Consider the following 20,771-nt stretch of genomic DNA (forward strand, 5'->3'; position numbering starts at 1 on the left):
CACCCCACCTCCTCCTGCCCCACCTCCTCCTCCAGCACCGGCACCCGGCTGGCGTTTAGCCGATCAGGTTTCCTCGCCGCCCCGCAGTAACCATTAAGACAGCTTGTTCTAGCAAAACTAGTGTAAACGGATCGCGGCTGCTTTCCTCCTCCCCCCTCCTCCCTTTCTTTCTTTCCCCCCCCAACGTGACTCCTCCAGAGCTTCTCTCGCCTGCTACATATTCTTAATGGCACAAGCTGCCTGTGGACCCGGGCGGGCTCGCGGATTGGCCGGGTCACACGGAGGGGCGGAGGATCCGGAGTTCCTATAGAAACCGTCACTCAACTCCTCCCCTCTCTCCCCCCCCCCATTCCATCCATGCTCCGCACGACTTCCTCCCTTCTTTAAATGTGAAACACCTCTACCTGCAGGCTTGGCGTGTTGTCTTTCTGTCCTCTTGATCGGAGGGAATCTTAAAACCAAATAGATGGTTCCTCCCCCCACCACTTTCCGTGTTATGCATTTAAAAAAAAAAGCAAAACAAAACTTTCTAAGGTGCCGAAGAGATCTTAGTCCTAGTTACAACAGACCCACTTAAATGAATGGGACTTAAGTTAGAGAACGCTGGATTTGGAATCGATCGCCCGCGTGGAGTGCTAGAGCAGGTGACCGCTGGCTGGGTACTTGGCTAAATTGCAATCCTATATACCTAAAGCTTCATTGAACTCTATGGGACTTAGTTCTAAATAGATATTAGCAGGCTAAAGTACAGGATTACCTGTACTCACGCTGCTGCCCTGAATATTTTGGAGAATAAGCATCTACAGTATGCTTATTCCAAGCGTGTTGGAAGTAAGTTCTGTTGGGCTCAGAGGAGCGTATTCCTGGGTAAGGCTGGAATTTAGCCACCTTAACAGTGCAATCCTGTGCGGGTTTACATTTGAGTTCAATGGGGCTTCTTGCTCCCAGCTAAGTGGGCATAGGACTGCAGCTTAGGTTGCGGCCCTACGCATGCTTATCTGGGGGTAAGCCCCGCTGAACTCGGTTTAGAGGAAAATATGCATAGGCTTGCAGTTACATGTATTGATGTGCGTGGTGCTATACAAACAAAAGGACATGTTCTGCCCCAAGACCAAAAAGATGGCAAATAAACGTGAAGAGATCTTCTTGATACGACCCAACGAGTGAGGCAGGGTAATTATAGCCATAGCAGTGCAGGAGGGGGGCTCTTTTCTGTGATGCACGGCTGAATTGTGGCGACTCACACAATGCTTTTTATGTTGTGTTGTATTCGACTTCTTCCCTGCTCCTGGCCTTTTGTGTGGATTCTCCGAATGGGTTATATCTCGGAAGGTTGCGATCCTAAAAACACGTTCTTGGCAGTACGCTTCTGAGTAATGAGATTAGGATCAGGCTGCGATCTTGTGCGGCCAGATCCTACCAATCTGTGCTCCGATTACAGTCCTAACTGCGTTCAGTGAGAATCAGAACGGAATCGTATACATGTTTACTCAGAGTAAACCCCGCCGGGTTCAAAGGGCCTTACTTCCAGCCAGGTAATTGTGTACAGGATTGCAGTTTCACGTCTAAGGAAACACGCATAGGATTAAACTGCAAGGCGCCGGCTTTATGCCTATTTACTTGAGGAAAAGTCCGGCTGAGTTCAGTGGGACTTACTTCCGAGTAGATGTGGATGGGACGGGGCTAACGAACAAAAGCTTCTTGAAAGTGACATTCAGCAGTGACAGAACACAAAAGCCCTGACATGATCAGATATTTTTGGTTTGTAAGTGTATCTTTGATGAGCCGTTTCTTTCTTTTGGGACTACATCTGGCGTTCTTTAGAACATCCTTTAATTGATTTCAGAATACCCACAAACACAATGGGTTGTCCTTCTTTTCAGCCCACCTCATCAGAGCCAGGACTTTGTGAATCGGAATCAATAGTCACCCGTTTTGGAATGCAAAACCATATCAGACCTGAAACTCTATATGCGAATTTACTTAGAAGTAAGTCCCATTTAATTTAGCAAGATCGGACTTCTGAGTAAACCTTGCGCTGCACGGATTGTGTAAAGCGCTTTTCAATTTTTTTAAACGGCTGTAATAGAAGCCACCAATTCCTCTTACTGTAGACAGTTTAGCCTGCCACTCACAATTTAGTTAGTCTGGGCTAATCCAACAGATCCAGAGGAATATTGTGGATTGCTACCAACTTAATAGCCAAGTCGATGCGATCCAGAAAGCACTTAGGCAATGCTTTCAGTGTTTTCCAGGGTGCTACCTGTTTCATGGATCTCAACCAGAGCAGTCATTTTACTCTAAGTTGATCTCCCATGGATCTCTTTCACTTCACCTCTATGCACAGTTATTCAGGAAAACACAAATCTTCATAAATACAGGTATTTTGGAAGACAGAAAAATACTTCCCCACCCCTAACCTTTTCCTCTAGTGTTGAGCCAAGGCGAAATAATCGATTATTGCGGGATGGAAGTGTCACAAATTGGTACAATGAGAAACTGATTTACTTGGGAGTAAGTCCCCACTGAAATCAGCAGGACTTACTTTGAGGAAATATGGTTAGGATTTGATTGAGAATCCAGGGAATGGACACCAAAGGTAGTTTCCAAAGTTAGTCTTACATAGAGTAGACACATTTAAATAAATACGTTAGTCGTGACTATTTTAAGTCTCATTCATTTCAATGGGTCTACTCTGTGTAGGACTAACATTGAATACTGCAAGCCCGGAAGGGTGTCATTTACTGACTGTGTCATTTGGGTTTTGCTTTACAAACCTGTTAAATCGGAGTATTCTGATTTAAGATTTGCTACAGATCTTGCCTGCGTGGCTAATTTTAATCCTCCAAAGCTTCTGTGTGGCTAATCCAATAACATGCTATCGATTTTAACGCCTGTGATTTAAATACACTACACACTGACCCTCCAGCAGCCCGATCCTAAACAGAATTGGCAGTAAATCCTATGGAATTCAGGAGGGCTTACTTCCAAGGAAACCTATGCACCAGAGCAGCCTCCAGCCTTTGGCTTAATTTAACGACTAAGGTCTTGTAATTCAAGTGTTACCACTTGTCTGTCTTGTGAACCTCCCTTACCTATAGACAAGAGCAGGGTTAACTCACCTCAGATCCAAGGAATAACATTTTACAGGGTCACAGCACAATCCTATATATGTGTCTCCTCAAAAATAATGTGTCTACCTTGCTCCCAGGTAGGTGTATATAGGATTACAGTCTTACTGGATCACTGGGGGTTGGAGGATCCTATTCTAATGCTATACTCGAATGCACACTTGCCTGGGAGCAAGACCAATGGAATGAAATGGGGCTTACTTCTGAGTAAACATGCATGGGATTGCAGAGCAAATAACCTCCCCCCCTGCCCCTCCCCAAACTATGTTGCAATCTTAGGATTGTATCCAATGTTGGAATAGACCCATTGAAATGAATGGGACTTAGGTTAATTACCATTGGATACAACCTTACATTGGGACTTAATTTAGCCAGACTTGTTTCCAACTAAACATGGTTAGGGCTGGCCTGTTAAGTACGAGTATCTGTTTGGCATGAAAAAGGTCCCAGGTTCAGACCTGTCATCTCCAGTCAGGGCTGGGAAAGACTGGTGTCTGCAGTCAGTGTGTGTAGAATAAATAGTAGGGAACTAGCTGGATCCTGTGTGTAGAATAGACAGTACTAAACTAGATGGATCAATTGTCTGATCTGGTATAAGGCAGTTTCCTATATTCCTGTGAGTAAGCCTGTTGAACATAGCTGGATTTACTTCTTAGTAAATGTGCATAGGATTGGGCTATAATTTCAATGGGAGCGATGAACATATACTTAACTTTTTCCCATTGCAACTAACAGGAGTTTAGAAAGGGCTTACCTTGAGCTGAACTGCAACCTATGATTTTAAACACCCCCCTCCCCCATCAGCCCAATCTTAAATAGTTTTGGGGTAAACCCTATTGAACCCAGTAGGGCTTACTTCCAAATAAACTTATGCAGAGGATTTCTGCAGCTCTGATCACAGCACAGAGATACTGTATGTACGAATAAATGAATGACATTGCCAATTGAGTTAGTTAAGTCTGACAAGCATTGTCTTTTGTCACTACGCTTATGGTGCAATCCTGTACATGTTTGGACAGGAAAAAAGTCCTACAACTCCCAGCATCCCTTCAGTCAGCCATACTGGCTGGGGCATGCTTTGAATTGTAGGACCTTTTTCTGTCAAAACTTGAATAGGATTATGCCCTTAATATAATAATTGCCCTCCCCCACTCTGGGGCTATGCATTTTACTCAGAAGTAAGTCCCCCTTACATCAATGGAGTTTCCTTACTCCTAAATATGTGTGCAGAGAATTGACCCATGAATAGTGACTTCGAAGTTCCAGTGGAGTTTACTCCCAAGGAAGTGCATAGGCTTATAGCCACAAGGAGAGTTTCACATGGCTGTCCTGTTTTGTCCTTGTTGTTGTTCAGTCGTGTCCGACTCTTCGTGACCCCATGGACCATAGCACGCCAGGCCTTCCTGTCCTGCGCTCTCTCCCGGAGCATGCTCAAGTTCATATTCATTGCATCCGTGATGCTATCTAGCCATCTCATCCTCTGCCGTCCCCTTCTCCTTTTGCCTTCAGTCTTTCCCAGCATCAGGGTCTTTTCCAGGGAGTTTTCTCTTCGCATTAGGTGGCCAAAATATTGGAGCTTCAGCTTCATTATCTGTCCTTCCAATGAGCACTCAGGGTTGATTTCCTTTAGGATGGACTGATTTGACCTCCTTGCAGTCCAGGGGACTCGTAAGAGTCTTCTCCAGCACCACAGTTCGAAAGCATCCATTCTTCGGCGCTCAGCCTTCCTTATAGTCCAGCTCTCACAGCCATACATTACTACTGGGAAAACCATAGCTTTGATTAGACGGACCTTTGTCGGCAAGGTGATGTCTCTGCTTCTTACTATGCTGTCTAGGTTGGCCATAGCTTTCCTCCCCAGGAGCAAGCGTCTTTTAATTTCATGGCTACAGTCACCGTCTGCGGTGATCTTGGAGCCCAAGAAAGTAAAATCTGTCACTGCTTCCATTTCTTCCCCTTCGATATGGCAGGAAGTGATGGGGCCAGATGCCATGATCTTCGTTTTTTTAATGTTGAGTTTCAAACCAGCTTTTGCACTCTCCTCTTTCACCCTCAACAAGAGGCTCTTTAGATCCTCTTCACTTTCTGCCATTAGGGTGGTATCGTCTGCATATCGGAGGTTGTTGATAATTCTCCCGGCAATCTTAATTCCGACCTCTGATTCATCCAACCCGGCATTTCTCATGATGTACTCTGCATATAAGTTAAATAAGCAGGGTGACAATATGCAGCCTTGTTGTACTCCTTTCCCAATTTTGAACCAATAGGTTGTTCCATGCCTGGTTCTTACTGTTGCTTCTTGACCCTCGTACAGGTTTCTCAGGAGACAGGTAAGGTGGTCTGGTACTCCCATCACTTTAAGAATTTGCCACAGTTTGTTGTGATCCACACAATCAAAGGCTTTAGCGTAGTCAATGAAGCAGAAATAGACGTTTTTCTGGAATTCTCTTGCTTTCTCCATGATCCAGCGAAAGTTGGCGATTTGATCTCTAGTTCCTCTGCCTCTTCGAAACCCAGCTTGTACTTCCGGTAGTTCTCGGTTCGCATACTGCTGAAGCCTAGCTTGTAGGATTTTGAGCATCACCTTGCTGGCATGTGAAATGAGCGCAATTGTGCGGTAGTTTGAACACTCTTTGGCATTGCCCTTCTTTGGAATTGGAATGTAAACTGACCTTTTCCAGTCTTGTGGCCACTGTTGAGTGTTCCAGATTGTTGGCATATTGAATGCAGCACTTTAACAGCATCATCTTTTAGGATTTTAAATAGCCCTGTAATTCTGGTCCAGTGGTCAACAACTGAGGCTACTATCCAAATGCACACATATTTGGATAAATCCTATTGACGTCACTGGACTTTACTTCTAAGTAAAGCTGCATTAAATCAGGTTATGGTTATGACAGAGTGTACTGAAATAATGGCAAAACAGCCTTCCTCAGCCTGGTGCATACCAGATGTTTTGGACTACAACTCCCAACGTTCCTGGTCATTGGTGAAGTTGGCTGGCATTGATGGGAGTTGTAGTCCAAAACATCTGGAGGGCCCCAGGTTGGGGAAGGCTGCTTTATAATATGAAGAGTCTAGCAGGTGACAAGTCCAACACTAATAGTGCAAGTCTACACATGTCTACTGAGAAGTAAGTCCTGCTGGGTTCAGTGGGGCTTCCAGGCAAGTAGGTATAGGATTGCAGCCTAAGGCTGCAGTCCTCTCCTAAAGAGGCTTATAATGGAGTAAGCCCTACTGAATGTAGTGGGATTTATTTCTAAGTAAAAGTGTCTAGGATCGCGTTGCAAGGCTGCAGTCCTGTGTGCACATACCTGAGATTAAGTCCCTTTGAAGACCGTGGGGCTTACTTCTGAGTAAACATGAACATGTCATAGCATGGCTCGCTACTTCTTTGCTAACTTCTGCGAGGTCTCTCCCAGCCACACCGCCTTCTTCGTCTAATGCAAATTGCAAACCCCTCAGGGCAGCGGCCGCCTCGCTTTTGTATTAGCCTTAAATCTAAAACTGCACCTAGCGCTCTTGTCGCCTTTAAGGCTGCAATCCTAGGAATTTACCATGGAAATTGCTTCGGAGTAAACAGGCATAGGATTGCGCTGCCCATTACCTTTAAGCCCATCTGCAGCTTGGGCAATTAATTATTCAATTTCTCCCTGCCTTTCCAAGTCCCCCTAGTCTCCCCCACCCTGATTTCCTTCCCCAACGAGCACGTGAAGAAGCTAACAATTGCGCGGCAAATGGCAGGAGACTCCCACCTACGCTTCCCCCGCGCCCCAGCGGAACGATTGTTTCGCAGCTCGAGATCCAGACGGTCGTTGTTTGCGGAGGGACGCTGCTCCCGGGAGGTGAGGAGCGCTTCGTAGCAGCCGGGAGTGCCTAGCAGTGGAGCTGGCGGCGGCGGCTCTTACCGGAAGGCAGCCACCATGGATGACCAGGGCTGCCCCCGGTGCAAGACCACCAAGTACAGGAACCCCTCCCTCAAGCTGATGGTCAACGTCTGCGGGCACACGCTGTAAGTGCCGCTGGCTCGGGCGGGCGCAAGTGAAGAATAGCAGCAGCTGAGTGCTTAATTTATTTAGAGCAGGGGTGGGCAACCCGCGGTCCTCCAGATGTTGATGGACTGCATCTCTCATTAGCCCTAGCCAGCGCAGCCGATGGTGAAAGGTGATGGGAATTGTAATCCAGCAAGACTCTGAGAGCCACACATTACTACCATCCCTGCTTTTTGGTGCAGGCCTATGCATGCCTCCTCAGAAGTAAGTGTTAATGAGTTCAATGGGCTTTACTCCCAGGTAAGTGCGCGTAGGTTTGCATCTTCAGGACACAATCCTATGCATGCTCAGACTGGAAAAAAAGCCCTACAACTCCCAGCATTCGGGGAGTTGTGGGACTTTTTTCTGTCTAAACATGCGTAGGATTGTGCCCTTTCAGGCTAGTGTCTGTGTAGAAGCCACACCCCTGAGCATCTGCCTCCCATCACAGGGGAATGGGGGCAGATTGCAGGGATGAAAATACACTCTGCAGATGCTGAGAGGTGCACTTTCCAGAGGGGTAGCTGTGTTAGTGTGTTGCAGCAAAAACAACAAAGTCTTGTGGCACTTTGAAGCTAACAAATTCTGGCAAAAGCTTTTGTGAACACTGTCCTCTTAAAGAGGACTACTTAATGTTTCTCATGTTCTGGGAGATCTGGGGCTGAGCTTGGTCTTAAGCACTGTAGATAGTATTGACTTTCTGTGTAAATGCTTTCCATAGGGTTATGTTGGTCTTTTGCAGCAAAAAATACCCAAGAGGTTTGTTGCACCTTAAATGCTAATATTTATTATTGTTGCAGGTTGTACTTTTTGCATTTCGTGGCCATTTGGCTCTGCTGGTTACACTTCATTATTTAATTATGTATCTGTGAGTACATACATACACACACACACACACACACACACACCTGTCTCCTTTATCCATCTAATGAAGTGGACTCTAGTTCCACAAGAGCTTAGCCATAGTAAATCTTTAAGGTGCCATGAAAAATCTGCATTGTTCCTCATCATCCAGAATGCTTCATTTTTCCACTGTGGGTGTGGTGGCCTCGCAAAATAGTGAGGGAGGTGGGTGGCCAGTGGTTAACTTCCAAAGGGAATGCTGTGGTGCCCTGGCATGTCTGATAGCCATGCATACATCCTGGTTGTGGAGTTGGAAAATCACTGTGTGTGGTTGGCAGGGTGGCGTGTTTGCACATGGTCAGAAGTGCTAAACTGTTTTGCTTCACATGTTGCTTCAGGACTGAGACCAGGCATTAAAAACACCAGAACAGATTACGCCCCAGAGGGGGATGCTCTTCAGCTGTTAGTGGGGCCTGCCTAGGAATGTTTTTTAACAATAAAATGGAGCTTGTTCAATGCTTTTGTGCTTGTTTGCTTGACTCTTTGTGCATCAGAAAGTACCTGGTGTCTTCTGACAGCACAATCCTATACCTGTCTGCTTAGAAGTAACCCCAGTGAGTTAAATGGTGCTTACTTCTGGGTGAGCTTGTCTAGGATTGCAGCCTAAGGGTGCAATCCTATGCATGTTTAGACAGAAAAAGTCCTACAATTCCCACAATTCCCAGCATGCCCTCCTAGCCAGCATGGCTGGCTGGAGGGATGCTGGGAGCCGTGGGACTTTTTTCTGTCTAAACATGCATAGGATTGCACCCTAAATAGATTAAAAATGGATTTACTTAGTAGTAAAGTAAGGTGTAGCTGTTACCTGACATTTCAGCAGTTCTTACCACATTTATTGCAGCACCATCAGTTTACATAGCACTTTATTGTTTACTGTAAAGTGTAATAAAAGTATGCCTCACTATTCTTCAGAAAGAAAACAGAGTCGCTTACAAATTCCCTGTCCCAAAGACTCTACAGTCTAAATTTTGAGTGTGAGCCTGGAGTGTGTTCTGCAATATATGTGATAATAATACTGGCCTCCCATAGACGGCTGGTGAGAAATTTATAATCCATGATCTGAAGCACTTGAAAGAGCTAAGCAAATGTGGTATTATGGGGGAGATAGTCATGGTAGCTTCAGCCCAAATGGCAACCGCATTAATAATTATCTGGGAAACAGTATTCCACAGAATTCCTCAGAAAAGGAATGTGAATAGACACAATGTTGTGAAGGTGTCTCGCTTGATATGTGTGTGCCGTGAGAGTATTTTAAGGATTGAGTTTCCTTGCTGGGATTCTGTCTTGATCAAGAAGTGCTGAGTTTCATGCCAGTGACACTTTAGCTGTCATTGGCCCAACTGAATTATTCATGGACTGCATTTGCACATAATGCTAAGCTGTGGTTTATGTTAACCATGGTTTATCACTTTAGCCATGAGTTGTTTTGCAAATGTGCAAACAAACCATAGATTATTTTCACTGTTTCTGGTTTGTCTTTCCCACCCATTTTGCCAGCCTTCAGAGCAGTTTTGTTTCAGGCTGCTCTTGCCAGGTGCCCCTGTTTCAGGCAGGATAGCAGCACAAACAAGCACAAGCCATGGTTTAAACAAGCCAGACTTCGTAAGCCGGGTGGTTTGTAGCTGATTAACAATGGTTTGTTTGCGGGGATGAGTTCAGATACAACAAGAAGCCAGATTTTAATAGACTGCACCATGGGTTAGCATCATGTGTGAACAAGGCTATGGTTTCTCTTTCAGAGATGCCCAGATTATAGAATGGCTGCTCTTTTCCTTCAGTCTGGATGTTTATTTTTTCATATTAATGTTGTTAATTTTAAACTTAATTCAAGAAAAAAAACCCAATCAATCAAATATCAAAACAAAAACAATTTATAACAGGTTAAATCAAGGCCAGCGTGACTTGTCTCACATTGTGGTTTAGAATTCTCCTATTCTAGTAATGTGGAAAAAAAGAACACGTGGCGTAGTTCCAAACAGTCACGTCAGGCCTGGGTTACCCTTCCCAAAGATGCTTATTTAAATAATAAATTTGTTTATTAGCAGTTTGTATCTCTTGAACACCACTTAATGTCTTCCAAGTCTCAAAATACATTGCATTCTGTTCTGTGTAGAGTAGCTGTTGAAGATTACTCAGAGCTGTCATATTGTGCAGAATGCACTGTCTCTTTATAGGAAGTGGCAAGGCTACTAGCAATACATTACATCTCATCTGTAGTAGTTGTTAAACCATATTGGTGTTATATGGTTCTCCCTTAGCATTGGTAGTATGTTAGCACCTTTGCTGATGCAAATATAACTTAAACATATACAACTGCTTCAAAAAATAGTAAACAAAACACACTCCCTGCACTTAGAACAGAAAGTAGAATCTTAGAGAGGAAGTTCTAGCCTTGTCCCTTCCTGATGTGCTAGATTTCTATTTGCAGGGCATTCTAGTTTTTCTTCTTCTCCTTATGTGATGGAGCTTTCAAATATGTAGATCTCCACCAGTCGTTTGGAGTGGTGTATTCCAAGCATGGCTGGACCACATGATTATTCTGAATGTATACATAAGCCTTGGGAATGTATTTCAAACTCTTAAGACTTTGTTACATTTTCCTGGGAGGATATTAGATGTCATTTGTGAGGTGTTATTGGCATGGGCCCACAGATTGTAGTTGACCTTGGTAGCCAGCTCAAACCGGTCTTCACTACTGACCCTGTCTCTCCTGCAGTGGGATCTTGATATTGATGTTATGGAGCACCTTCAAGGCCTAGCACAATAGTTGGGACACACCCCTGGCCCTCGCCCTCCTTCCTGGCTCCGAGCTGGGTGGGGAAGGCTTGTCCCTGTTGCACTGAACTTCTCTGAGGCTCAGCACAAGGCTGGTGAGATTCCCCATTGTTGTCCAAGCTCTGGAGAAGGGCAGCGGAACCTTGACAGAATAAAAAATGCACTCTCCCAGATTTCATGTAGTTGTTATTTAAAAGATTGTTAACACTGCCCTTATAAAGTGGCTTACAATAGTATGACAGTATTAACATAGAAATTACAATTAATATGCACACACAACAGCAGCAACTAATGGTTTTGAGCACCAAATGCATACTGGAATTAATATGTCTTCAGGATTTTTTTTTTTAAAGCCGGCAATGATGGGGCCATATGTATCTCTTTGGAAAGGGAGTTCCAAAGGTGTGCGGCCACCACTAAGAAATCCTTATCCACCAGCCTAATGGCTCTTGCGGTTGGGCCAGAGAGTAGGGCCTCTGATGCTGATCTGAATGCTTGGGGAGGCTCATACAGGTGTAGGCAGTCATTCAGATAACATGGTCCTAAACCATTTAGGGCTTTAGAGGCCAAAACCAGCACATTGAATTCAGCCCAGAAACTAACAACAGCCAATGTAAACGATGTATAATAGGAGCCATACGATCCAAATGTCTCACTGCTGCATTCTGTATCAGTTGCAGTGTCTAAATCGTCTTCAGGATTAATTTTTTATTATGTTCAGTGGGGCATGAACTTGCAATGTGTGTTGGTGAGTTAAAAGAGAGACATCCCCCCCCCCCGCACGCCCCTTTAATGGTCAGTACACTTGACCTGCATTTCCCCACCTCCAGTCTATGCTATTGGCTGCTGCTTGTGCAGGTGGGGAAATATGCAGCAAATTGATGTCAGGACATCAGGGAAGTTGCATTGCACCTTACTGAAGGGGAGGGAAGTGGGGACTTTAAATAAGGCTGCTGCTTTTGGTGGCAGCCCCATTTCTGACAATGTGTAATTTTGCCTTTATTTATTTCATTTCTACACTGCCCAATACCTGAAACTCTGGGCAGTTCGCAAAAATTAACTGACTGTCTTACAGCTTCAATTCTAAACATACATTGAAGTAAACCCAGTGGAATGCAATGGGACTTCCTTCTGACAAGATTAGGCTGAAAGCCTATGCATATTTACTTGGGAGTAAACCGGCCCTGTTGAAAGATGCCTAGAACAGCCTTCCCCAAACTGGTGTCATCCAGATTTGCTGGACCGCAACTCCCATAATTCCCAGCCAGGATGGCCATTGCTGGGAATTATGGGTGTTGCAGTCCAACACATCTGGAGGGCACGAGGTTGGGGAAGACTGGCCTAGAATCTCACTTTAAATGTAGGGCACATTCTAGCTGAAGTCAAGCACTTCTGGTTTCTGTGGGAGAATTGAAAGGAAAGGTTCCCCCTGTGCAAGCACCGGGTCATTATGAGCGTGCCCTTAAACTTCGCCAATTTCAATTAAGATGAATGTACTACACTTTGGCTGGACCATGTCCTTAGGTTCTAACCCAAAGAAAGAGACATCCTGTACGGGCATGACAACGTTTGATTGTTTTGGCAGTTCCTAACGCTGTCTCTTAAGTGTGTGCGTGCCTGCCTGGCTTTATGTGAGATCACGAATTTATCTGTTCCGCTTCCTTCTTAAGTTTCATTGCTTGAAATTAATCTTAGTTGGGAACATTTGGGTTTATCGCGTGTGTTACAGGCATTGAAAAAAGAAAGAAAATACCTGCATGAGGAAAAAAATGTTATGCTGAGCAGGACTCATGAATGTTATGCTGAGCAGGACTACAAAAAAGAGGTTTATGGCGAGTTGTAAAATATGCCACATGGTCCCCAAAACTCAGCGATCAGGGTCTTGCATGGGAGATTCAGAAATACATATTTCTTAAAAAACACCACCAGTTAATAATTGGATCTGTTGTTCAGCTTCCTTGCCATGTACCTTTTCCCCATTCCACAGGGAACGAGAAAGCCTTGCCTGTCCTGTCAGTAGAGCTTCCCAGGGGAGTTCCATCAGGCTTGCAATTTAAAGCAGCCTTGTAAAGAAGCCCATAAAAATTACTAGCCTGCAGATTTTTTTACTAGCCTCTTATGAGGCTAGTAGCCTGTGTTTCCAGGCTGGCCATGGAGGAGGGGAAGCCAGCATGGACACACAGACTTCTAGCCTCATAGCAGTTGTGTAAAAGAAAGGAAAGGGGGAAAAGCACTTTCTACCCAGCAGAGTGGCAGGGGAGGGACAGAGCAATTTCCTCTCTGCATTTCTCTGATGGTTATAGACAATGATGTGGGATTTCCAGAAAATTTTGAATTAGAAAATTTAATTTGCATAGGACATTTTTTGTTGCATTGGAAAATTTTCAGATGCCCTAGCTAATTTACCATGTTTATTTTACTTGTATTTGGTAAACACCGAAGCTAAAACAAACCCATGTTAAGTTTTTGTCTCATTATACCACAAGTATTTGACCTGAAATATTTGAGGACGGAAATTAAAGCACACTGAGGGAGCAATCCTATGGCCCCTAGACCGTGCTCTAACCTCGGACCCAGGAGTCTGAGCTCCCCACCCCCTTCCCCTCGCAGCTGGTGTGGAGAGAACTGTACCAGGTGCCTCTCAAGGTCGCAAATGTAACCTCAGAGAGGGGGAAAGGTGGTAGTTCTGTGAGTGGGGAGGGGACTGGAAAAACAGAGATATGAGCTATCCCCAGCCTTCTCCAGCCTCCATCTCTCCCGCTCCCGATGCCTCAGCTAGATGGGCGAAAACTCCTGTCTAGCTAAAATGCAAAGTGGGGGGAGTACGGAGGTGAAGATCACCTCTGCTGTGCCTCCCGCTCTGCATTGGATGCCTGTCAGCCCCTGAGTTTGGAGGCTGACGGGCATCCCAATAGGGTTGCGCCGTTAATGTGATTACATGTTATATTATGTAGACATTTTTATTAGAATACTTGTAAAAATGTAAAGAGAATAGCATGCACGTCCCTTACATTGTTTACATTTAAGGAAAAAACAAAGGTACTGAAAACTGTTGACACGTTAGCAACCCAAAGAACTGTGCGTGATATGCTGACAACCACTCATCTATAACTTTGCCAAGCTTCCCTAATACTTTATTTGCAATTCAGTGATAGTGATGAAGTTATGAAATGGATTTTTTCCATAGAAAAATAAAGCACTAGAAAATTTTCTGCCCCACATCATTGGTTATGGAGGAAGGGGCTTTCCTTCCTCCATGGCTAGTGGAGAAATCAAGTGGGATGTTAAAGGCAGGACCAAACAATTTGTCCTTCCTCCGCCAGCCCTCACGAGTTATCTGTGCTACCCAATTGCTCCCAGTGCAGGGAGACAGCAAAATTAGATGCCTGTTGAAGAGACAGGCTGTCAGCATGAGCAAGGCGAAGGCAAGGCTATTGCTCAGTGGTAGAGGCCATGTTTTGCATGTAGAGTGTCTTGGGCTCGATCTCTGGTGTCTTCAGCTGAAAGCATCAGGTAGCAGATGATGAGAGAGATCTCTGCCTAAGCCCCAGGAGTGTGACTGCCAGTCAGAGTAGGCCAGATGGACAAATAGTCTGATTTGGTACAAGGCAGTTTCTGATGTCCTTATGAGTTCCGTAAGCCCAGAGCAATTGGCAGGTCCTCTTCGAACAGTGACTCGTGCAGAAACCCATGAGGTATGCACTCTTCTGAGGGTTTATTTATTATTTATTTATTTATTGCATTTATACCCCATCTTTTTTCCTCTTGCAAGGAACCCAAGGTGGCTTACATTATCCTCCTCCTCTCCATTTTATCCTCACAACAACAACCCTGTGAGGTGGGTTGGGCTGAGAGTGTGTGACTGGCCCAAAGTCACCCAGTGAGCTTCCATGGCCGAGTGGGGACTAGAACCCAGATCTCCCAGCTCCTAGTCCAACACTCTTGCCACTACACCACACTGGCTCTATACCTTTCATGCTTAAAAATAATTGAGTGTAAGTATGTGCCTGCAATTTTTTTAAAAATTCAGGAAAAAAAAGTATGCCTCAGCTGTCGGAGGTTTGGGGAACACTGCTGTTTTGTATTCCTTGAAGGTCAAACACGTTGCCAGCAAAAGCTAATGCAGCACTATTGCACTCAGCAAGGCTGTATCAGCTGCAAATGTGATTCTGAAAGAGACAGACTTGCAATCTGTAAGATGTACAGTTTTAAAAATAGAAGATCTGATCACTTTGACATCTTCCTTGGTGCTCTCTGGCTACGGTTCAAGAAAAGGATGTTGTACTACAAAGATTACCTTAATTGCAGAAGTTTTGGGGTAGATGAGTTTGGGACTGAGAAATGGGCCAAAGCCAACAGTGATGCTGCCTGCGATTACTTGATCTGGAGTGCTTTTACTGTCAGACAGTCGAGCCCCTCTTTTACTGTTCCTGTTGACTTGAATTCAAGTTCTTGGTAGTAAGCGGTTTGGGGGTGAGATCTAAATTGGAGCTTTAATTTCAGCAATCTTAGAAACATTTAAGGGCATGCTTAATTTTACTCCCTTGATTATTCCTCTTGAGGTCTGCATAATTGAGTGTGCAGGAGTGAGCAGCGTTTGAATTCCAGTTCTCTCTCAAAACATGGTAGCAATTTTCTAGCCTTTGTGGTGTGTTTGATAAGGGAATGACTTCTCCATCCATAAAAGCAGGAACAACCTAATTATCCTTTGCTGTCACTCTTGGGAAGAGCTGTATGTGAAAGCTGGAGCTGGATAAACACTGGTGATTACTTAAAGAACATTTGTTTGGTTTATGCTTTTTTTATGCCCAGTCCACAAAAGACGTTGACGATTTGCTCGCCTGATACAGACAGTAGAGCTTGGAAGGTTGATGTGTAAAGCTTATTACTTCCCTGGAAAGAATGATGGAGAATTCAGGTGGCCTCTGACTTCTGGAAGGAAAAAAAGATGTGCATATATGAATGATATTTGTATTATAATCTGTTTGTTGTGACTGAAATGATCTGGTTATAATGATGGTCATAGCCTGAGGATGTGGATAAGACACTTGCATCTGTATGACCCATCACATGCTTGCTCCCCCTTCCTGGCTTCTTTGAGCTAGCCATGGGGGACTGACCAGATGAAACAGGGGAGTGGTGAGCATATCACTGTGGGAGGGTATGGTACTTGCTGCTTTGAAGGAGGCGGTGGTGCAACGACTTCTGAAAAACCCTTCCCTGGACCCAGAAATTCATGCCAACTATCGTCCAGTCACAAATACCCCTTTTTGGGTAAGAGTGGTGCCGTCCCAGCTGCGGGCAGTCTTGAATGACCCTGATTGTCTGGGCCCATTCCAGTCTGGGTTCAGGCCTGGTTTTGGGATGGAATCAGCTCTGGTTGCCCTGGTGGATGAATGTCTTTGGGATAGAGACAGGGGGAGTGTGACTCTGTTAAGTCATCTCAATCTCTCATTGGCTTCTGATATTGTTGACCGCAGTATCATCCTGAACTACCTCCTTGAGTTGGATGCACTGTTTTACAGATGTTTGGCTCTGGGGTCAGGTCCAGAGAATAACACTGGGAGTGCCTTGGCCTCCTGGCATTTGAACTGTGTGGTGCTACAGGCACAGTTTTGCCCCAGCGCTCTTTAATATCTATATGAAGCTGTTGGGAGTGGTCATTAGGAGATTTGGGCTAAGGCATCATCAGTATACTGATAACACCCACCTCTCTTTCTCTCTGACATCTGAATCAGGAGAGGCTGCGTGTGGTCTGAACCAGTGGGTTGGATGAGGGCTAATAAACTGAAGCTGCATCATGATAAGGCAGAGACTCTATGGGTAGGTAGTTCCCAGGTCTGGGAATTAGGATATTTGCGTGTTTTGGATGGGGTTGCACTCCCTCTGAAGGAGTGGGTATGTAGTTTGGGGTGCTCCTGGACTCATCCTTGTCACTGGAAGCCCAGGTGGCCTCAGTGTCCTGGAGCACCAGTGTAAGTGTGAAGCAGCCCTTGGTTTGTAGCAGAGAGAGACACAAGGTGCTTCGGTCCACTGGAAGGTATTGTATTTATCACTAACAACCAAACGTTTGGGCCACAATAAGTCAGTGCCTCTTGATTGTTGTTTGGGCATCACAATGCCTTCCTACAAACTGATGCTGTGGCTGCATTTGGAATACTGTGTACAACTGAAGTCGCCCCATACTAGAAAGGCTACTCTAGGGCTGGAAAAGGTGCAGTTGATCAGGAGGTTGGTGCAGCTTCCCTAGGAAGAAAGTTTGCAACATTAGGAGCTTTTTACTTTAAATAAAAGATGACTAAGAGGGGACATGATAGACATTTTTTGTTCAACTAACTTCCCTTGTGGACTGTGGGAATGCTACGGACATAATATACCTTGACTTCAGCAAAACTTTCGACAAAGTGCCCCGTAATATCCCGATTACCAAACTAGCTGAAAGTGGGCTAGATGAAACAACAATCAAGTGGATCCACAGTTGGCTATGGAATCGGACTCAAAGAGTTCTTATCAATGGGATCCTCTCAAACTGGGGAGAGGTAACGAGCGGGGTACCGCAGGGTTCAGTCCTGGGCCCAGTGCTCTTCAACATTTGTTTTAATGACTTGGATGAGGAGGTACAGAGAATGTTGATCAAATTTACAGATGATACAGAATTGGGCGGGATAGCTAATACCCTGGAAGACAGAAACAAAATTCAAAGTGAACTTGATAGGCTGGAGCTCTGGGCAGAAAACAACAGAATGACATTTAATAGGGGTAAATGCCAAGTTCTGCACCTAGGAACAAGAAACCAAATGCACAGTTAAAAGATGGGGGATCTTGGGATTGTGGAAGATCACAAGCTGAATAGAAGCCAACAGTGTGATGTGGCTGCAAAAAAGGCAAATGCTATTTTGCGCTGCATTAATAGAAGTATTGCTTCCAAATCTCATGAAGTACTAGTTCCCCTCTACTCAGCACTGGTTTGGCCTCATCTGGAGTACTGTGTCCAGTTCTGGGCACCACACTTTAAGAAAGATGCAGACAAACTGGAGAGGGTTCAGAGGAGGGCAACAAAGATAATTAGGGGACTAGAAACAAAGCCCTATGAAGAGAGACTGAAGGAACTGGGCATGTTTAGCCTTGAGAAGAGAAGACTGAGTGGAGATAGGATAGCGCTCTTCAAGTCCTTGAAAGGTTGTCACAGAGAGGAAGGCCAGGATCTGTTCTCGATCATCCCAGAGTGCACGGAATACTGGGCTCAAGTTACAGGAAGCCAGATACCCCCTGAACATCAGGAAAAACTTCCTGATTGTTAGAGCAATACGACAATGGAACCAACGACCTAAGGAGGTAGTGGGCTCTCCCACACTGGAGGCATTCAAGATGAAGCTTGACAGCCATCTGTCAGGGATGCTTTTGACTTCGATTCCTGCCTTGAGCAGGGGGTTGGACTCAATGGTCTTATAGGCCCCTTCCAACCTTACCATTCTATGATTCTATGATTTTTTCCTCTCATCTCATGGTATTAGAATGTCAAGCTACCCAGTGAAATTGATTGGCAGTATATTCAATACCGACAAAAGAAAGTACTTCTTCATGCAGCACAAGACTGATTTATGGAATTCCTTGTCAGAAGATGGTGGTGTTTTGGCCAGTAGCTTAGATAGCTTTGGAGATTAGACACATTCATGGAGGACAGATCTATTGGTGGTCATTAACTACAATAGCTAAATGGAACCTCCTCTGTGTTGGGTTAGATTTCCAAGAGCATCTGGCTAGCCACTGTAGGAAGCTGTACGCTGGACTAGATGGACCTTGGATGATACAGTCAGTGGGGTCTTTGGATGACTTTGGTCTGCTCAGAAGAGTTCTCTTATTTATGATCACTTAGTGGTTCTGCACTGACCTCTCAGGATTGAAAGTTGGTTCTGAGGGCTGAGTCTGTTCTTAGTTAATTCCTAGGTAGATGGACTTTCCCTAAGATCTCTCTGTGCTATTCTTGCGTGAGAGATAGAGAAGGATGTGATGCGGGATTCTTTGACCACATTTGAAGGTTAGGGCCAGGGGCTTTGCTTCCATTGAAAGAGTGTTTTGTGTGGTCAGTATCCAGTGCTGGCAGTCTGCTAGTGCTTAACACATTGCGCTAGTGGAAAAGAGCACTAGTGCAGCAAGGAGCTAGTGCTTTCTACTGCTTCTGGAACGGAGCAGTTCAGTGGAGTGTCCTTCCAGGTGTTCCGCTGACTTGTCCCATTCTGGAAGTGCTAATTCAGGCTAGTTTCCGGTTTCGCTAATGAATGCTAGCTCTCCATTGTGCTAGTGTTTGTTTTTGCTTTTGCTGCAGTAGCGTTGGATGCTGCCCTCTGTTTCCCTCCCAAGTGCATTGTGCTGGATTATTCTGCACTATTTATCCCATTGGTGCTGCTATAGAAGCTTATGCAGGTGCAAGTAGTAGGATCTTGTGACTGTGAGGGTCTCCTTATGTGAGACCTACGCAGGCTGGGGGATTCCTGAATATTCTGTTCACACAGTGGCCAACCAGCTGTTGACCAGGAACCCACAAGCAAGACATGAGTGCAACAGCACCCTCCCACCCATGTTCCCCAGCAACTGGTGTACATAGGTTCATTGCCTCTGTTACTGGAGATAGCACATAGCTATCAAGACTAGTAGCCGCTGATAGCCTTCTCCTCCAAGACTTTGTCTAACCCCCTTTTAAAGCCATCCAAATTGGTGGCCATGACTACATCATCACTACATATGTGGGTGATGGTAGATTAAGATTCCTGGTACTACGCTAGCTTGTGCGGTGTGTGTGTGTGTGTGTGTGTGCATGTGTAAATGTGGGTGATGGTAGATATGCACGCTTGTGTGTGTGTGCATGTGTAAATGTGGGTGATGGTAGATATGCATGCTTTTTCTTCTTTTTCTTTGTATCGACAATTTTACTGGAGGTTTTAAAGGAACAATTTTCATACACTTATTTATAAAATAATCATGCATACTGATTAATGCCATGATAATGAATAGCAATAGCCTCCCATATACTATCCGCCCAACCCCAAAGACACAAAATTGAAAAACAAACACAGACATGCTACATAGATCCATTCTTATCAAAGATACATTATCATTATCAGTGCCTTCAAAGTAGGTGAATAAAAACAAATAGACATGAAAAGAATAAAAAACTAATGTACATATATATTTTATATACATAATAAAAATATTATTTTCATTGAGAGTCATCACCTCTATCCTTGCCAAAATAATAATAAAAAATTGACTTCAAATTACAAAGTATACCTCTAATTTTATCCATTTTTAATAAACCAACTTTTCTGTCATTGTCAAATCTGCAATCGCGGTGCTACTTCTGAGCATGTGTGTGTTCTCTCTCTGTTGTGCTGGTACAGCTGCTTTGGAAGGACTTGGCTTGCTCCTTTATAAATGTCTCTCTCAGCCTATTACAAGTCTATTATGGAGGTGATTAATGACTAAAACATTCAGGAGGGTCTCTTGTGTTATCTAGCCATATAATAGCCCCAATTTTCTTTATTAAGGGGGATGAGTAATACCTGGTGAAAAGTTTGCAGGATTGAACTTTTTTTGATGAAGTGTTTGAATTATTATGTAGTTGGGACATGAAAGTGTTAGTGAGTAGAAAGGAATTCTTTATTCATATTGGGGCTTCATTTGTTTCCTCAAGCCATCTGTACCCATTATTTTAATTGTGTGCCCCGTAGGAATGGTGTTAAATATGACTTTAATGAAATAGCTGTAAACTGCCCTGAGCCTATGAGAGAGGGTGGGAGGTAGAAATATAATAATTCTTTTATTTCTTTGTGTGTGTGTGTGGCTTTTTATGCATACTGTGTGTGTGTCTGTTTAAATGCTGTGAAAATAGTATTGTTCTTGGCTGTAGTTAAGATGCGAAGAGATAACAATC

General features: G+C 44.4%; 1 protein-coding gene across 3 annotated transcripts in view; it reads left to right on the forward strand.

Annotated features, from left to right (window-relative positions):
• Positions 1-6,965: 6,965 nt before the first annotated feature.
• MNAT1 (MNAT1 component of CDK activating kinase) overlaps positions 6,966-20,771 on the forward strand; it is a 166,221-nt gene continuing 152,415 nt past the window's right edge. For 2 of the 3 annotated variants that reach the window (XM_084836537.1, XM_084836555.1), the window contains exon 1: positions 6,966-7,143. In XM_084836537.1, the coding sequence (XP_084692663.1) occupies positions 7,055-7,143 (89 nt within the window). In that variant the 5' untranslated portion in view covers positions 6,966-7,054. Of the gene's footprint in view, positions 7,144-7,267; positions 7,388-20,771 lie in introns of all 3 variants that reach the window. The other variant, XM_084836546.1, reaches the window with a different exon arrangement.

Source organism: Heloderma suspectum, chromosome 1 (assembly GCF_057233095.1).
Source record: "Heloderma suspectum isolate Gila_16-S chromosome 1, 16-S_ref, whole genome shotgun sequence".
In the NCBI taxonomy this organism is placed as follows: Eukaryota; Metazoa; Chordata; class Lepidosauria; order Squamata; family Helodermatidae; genus Heloderma; species Heloderma suspectum.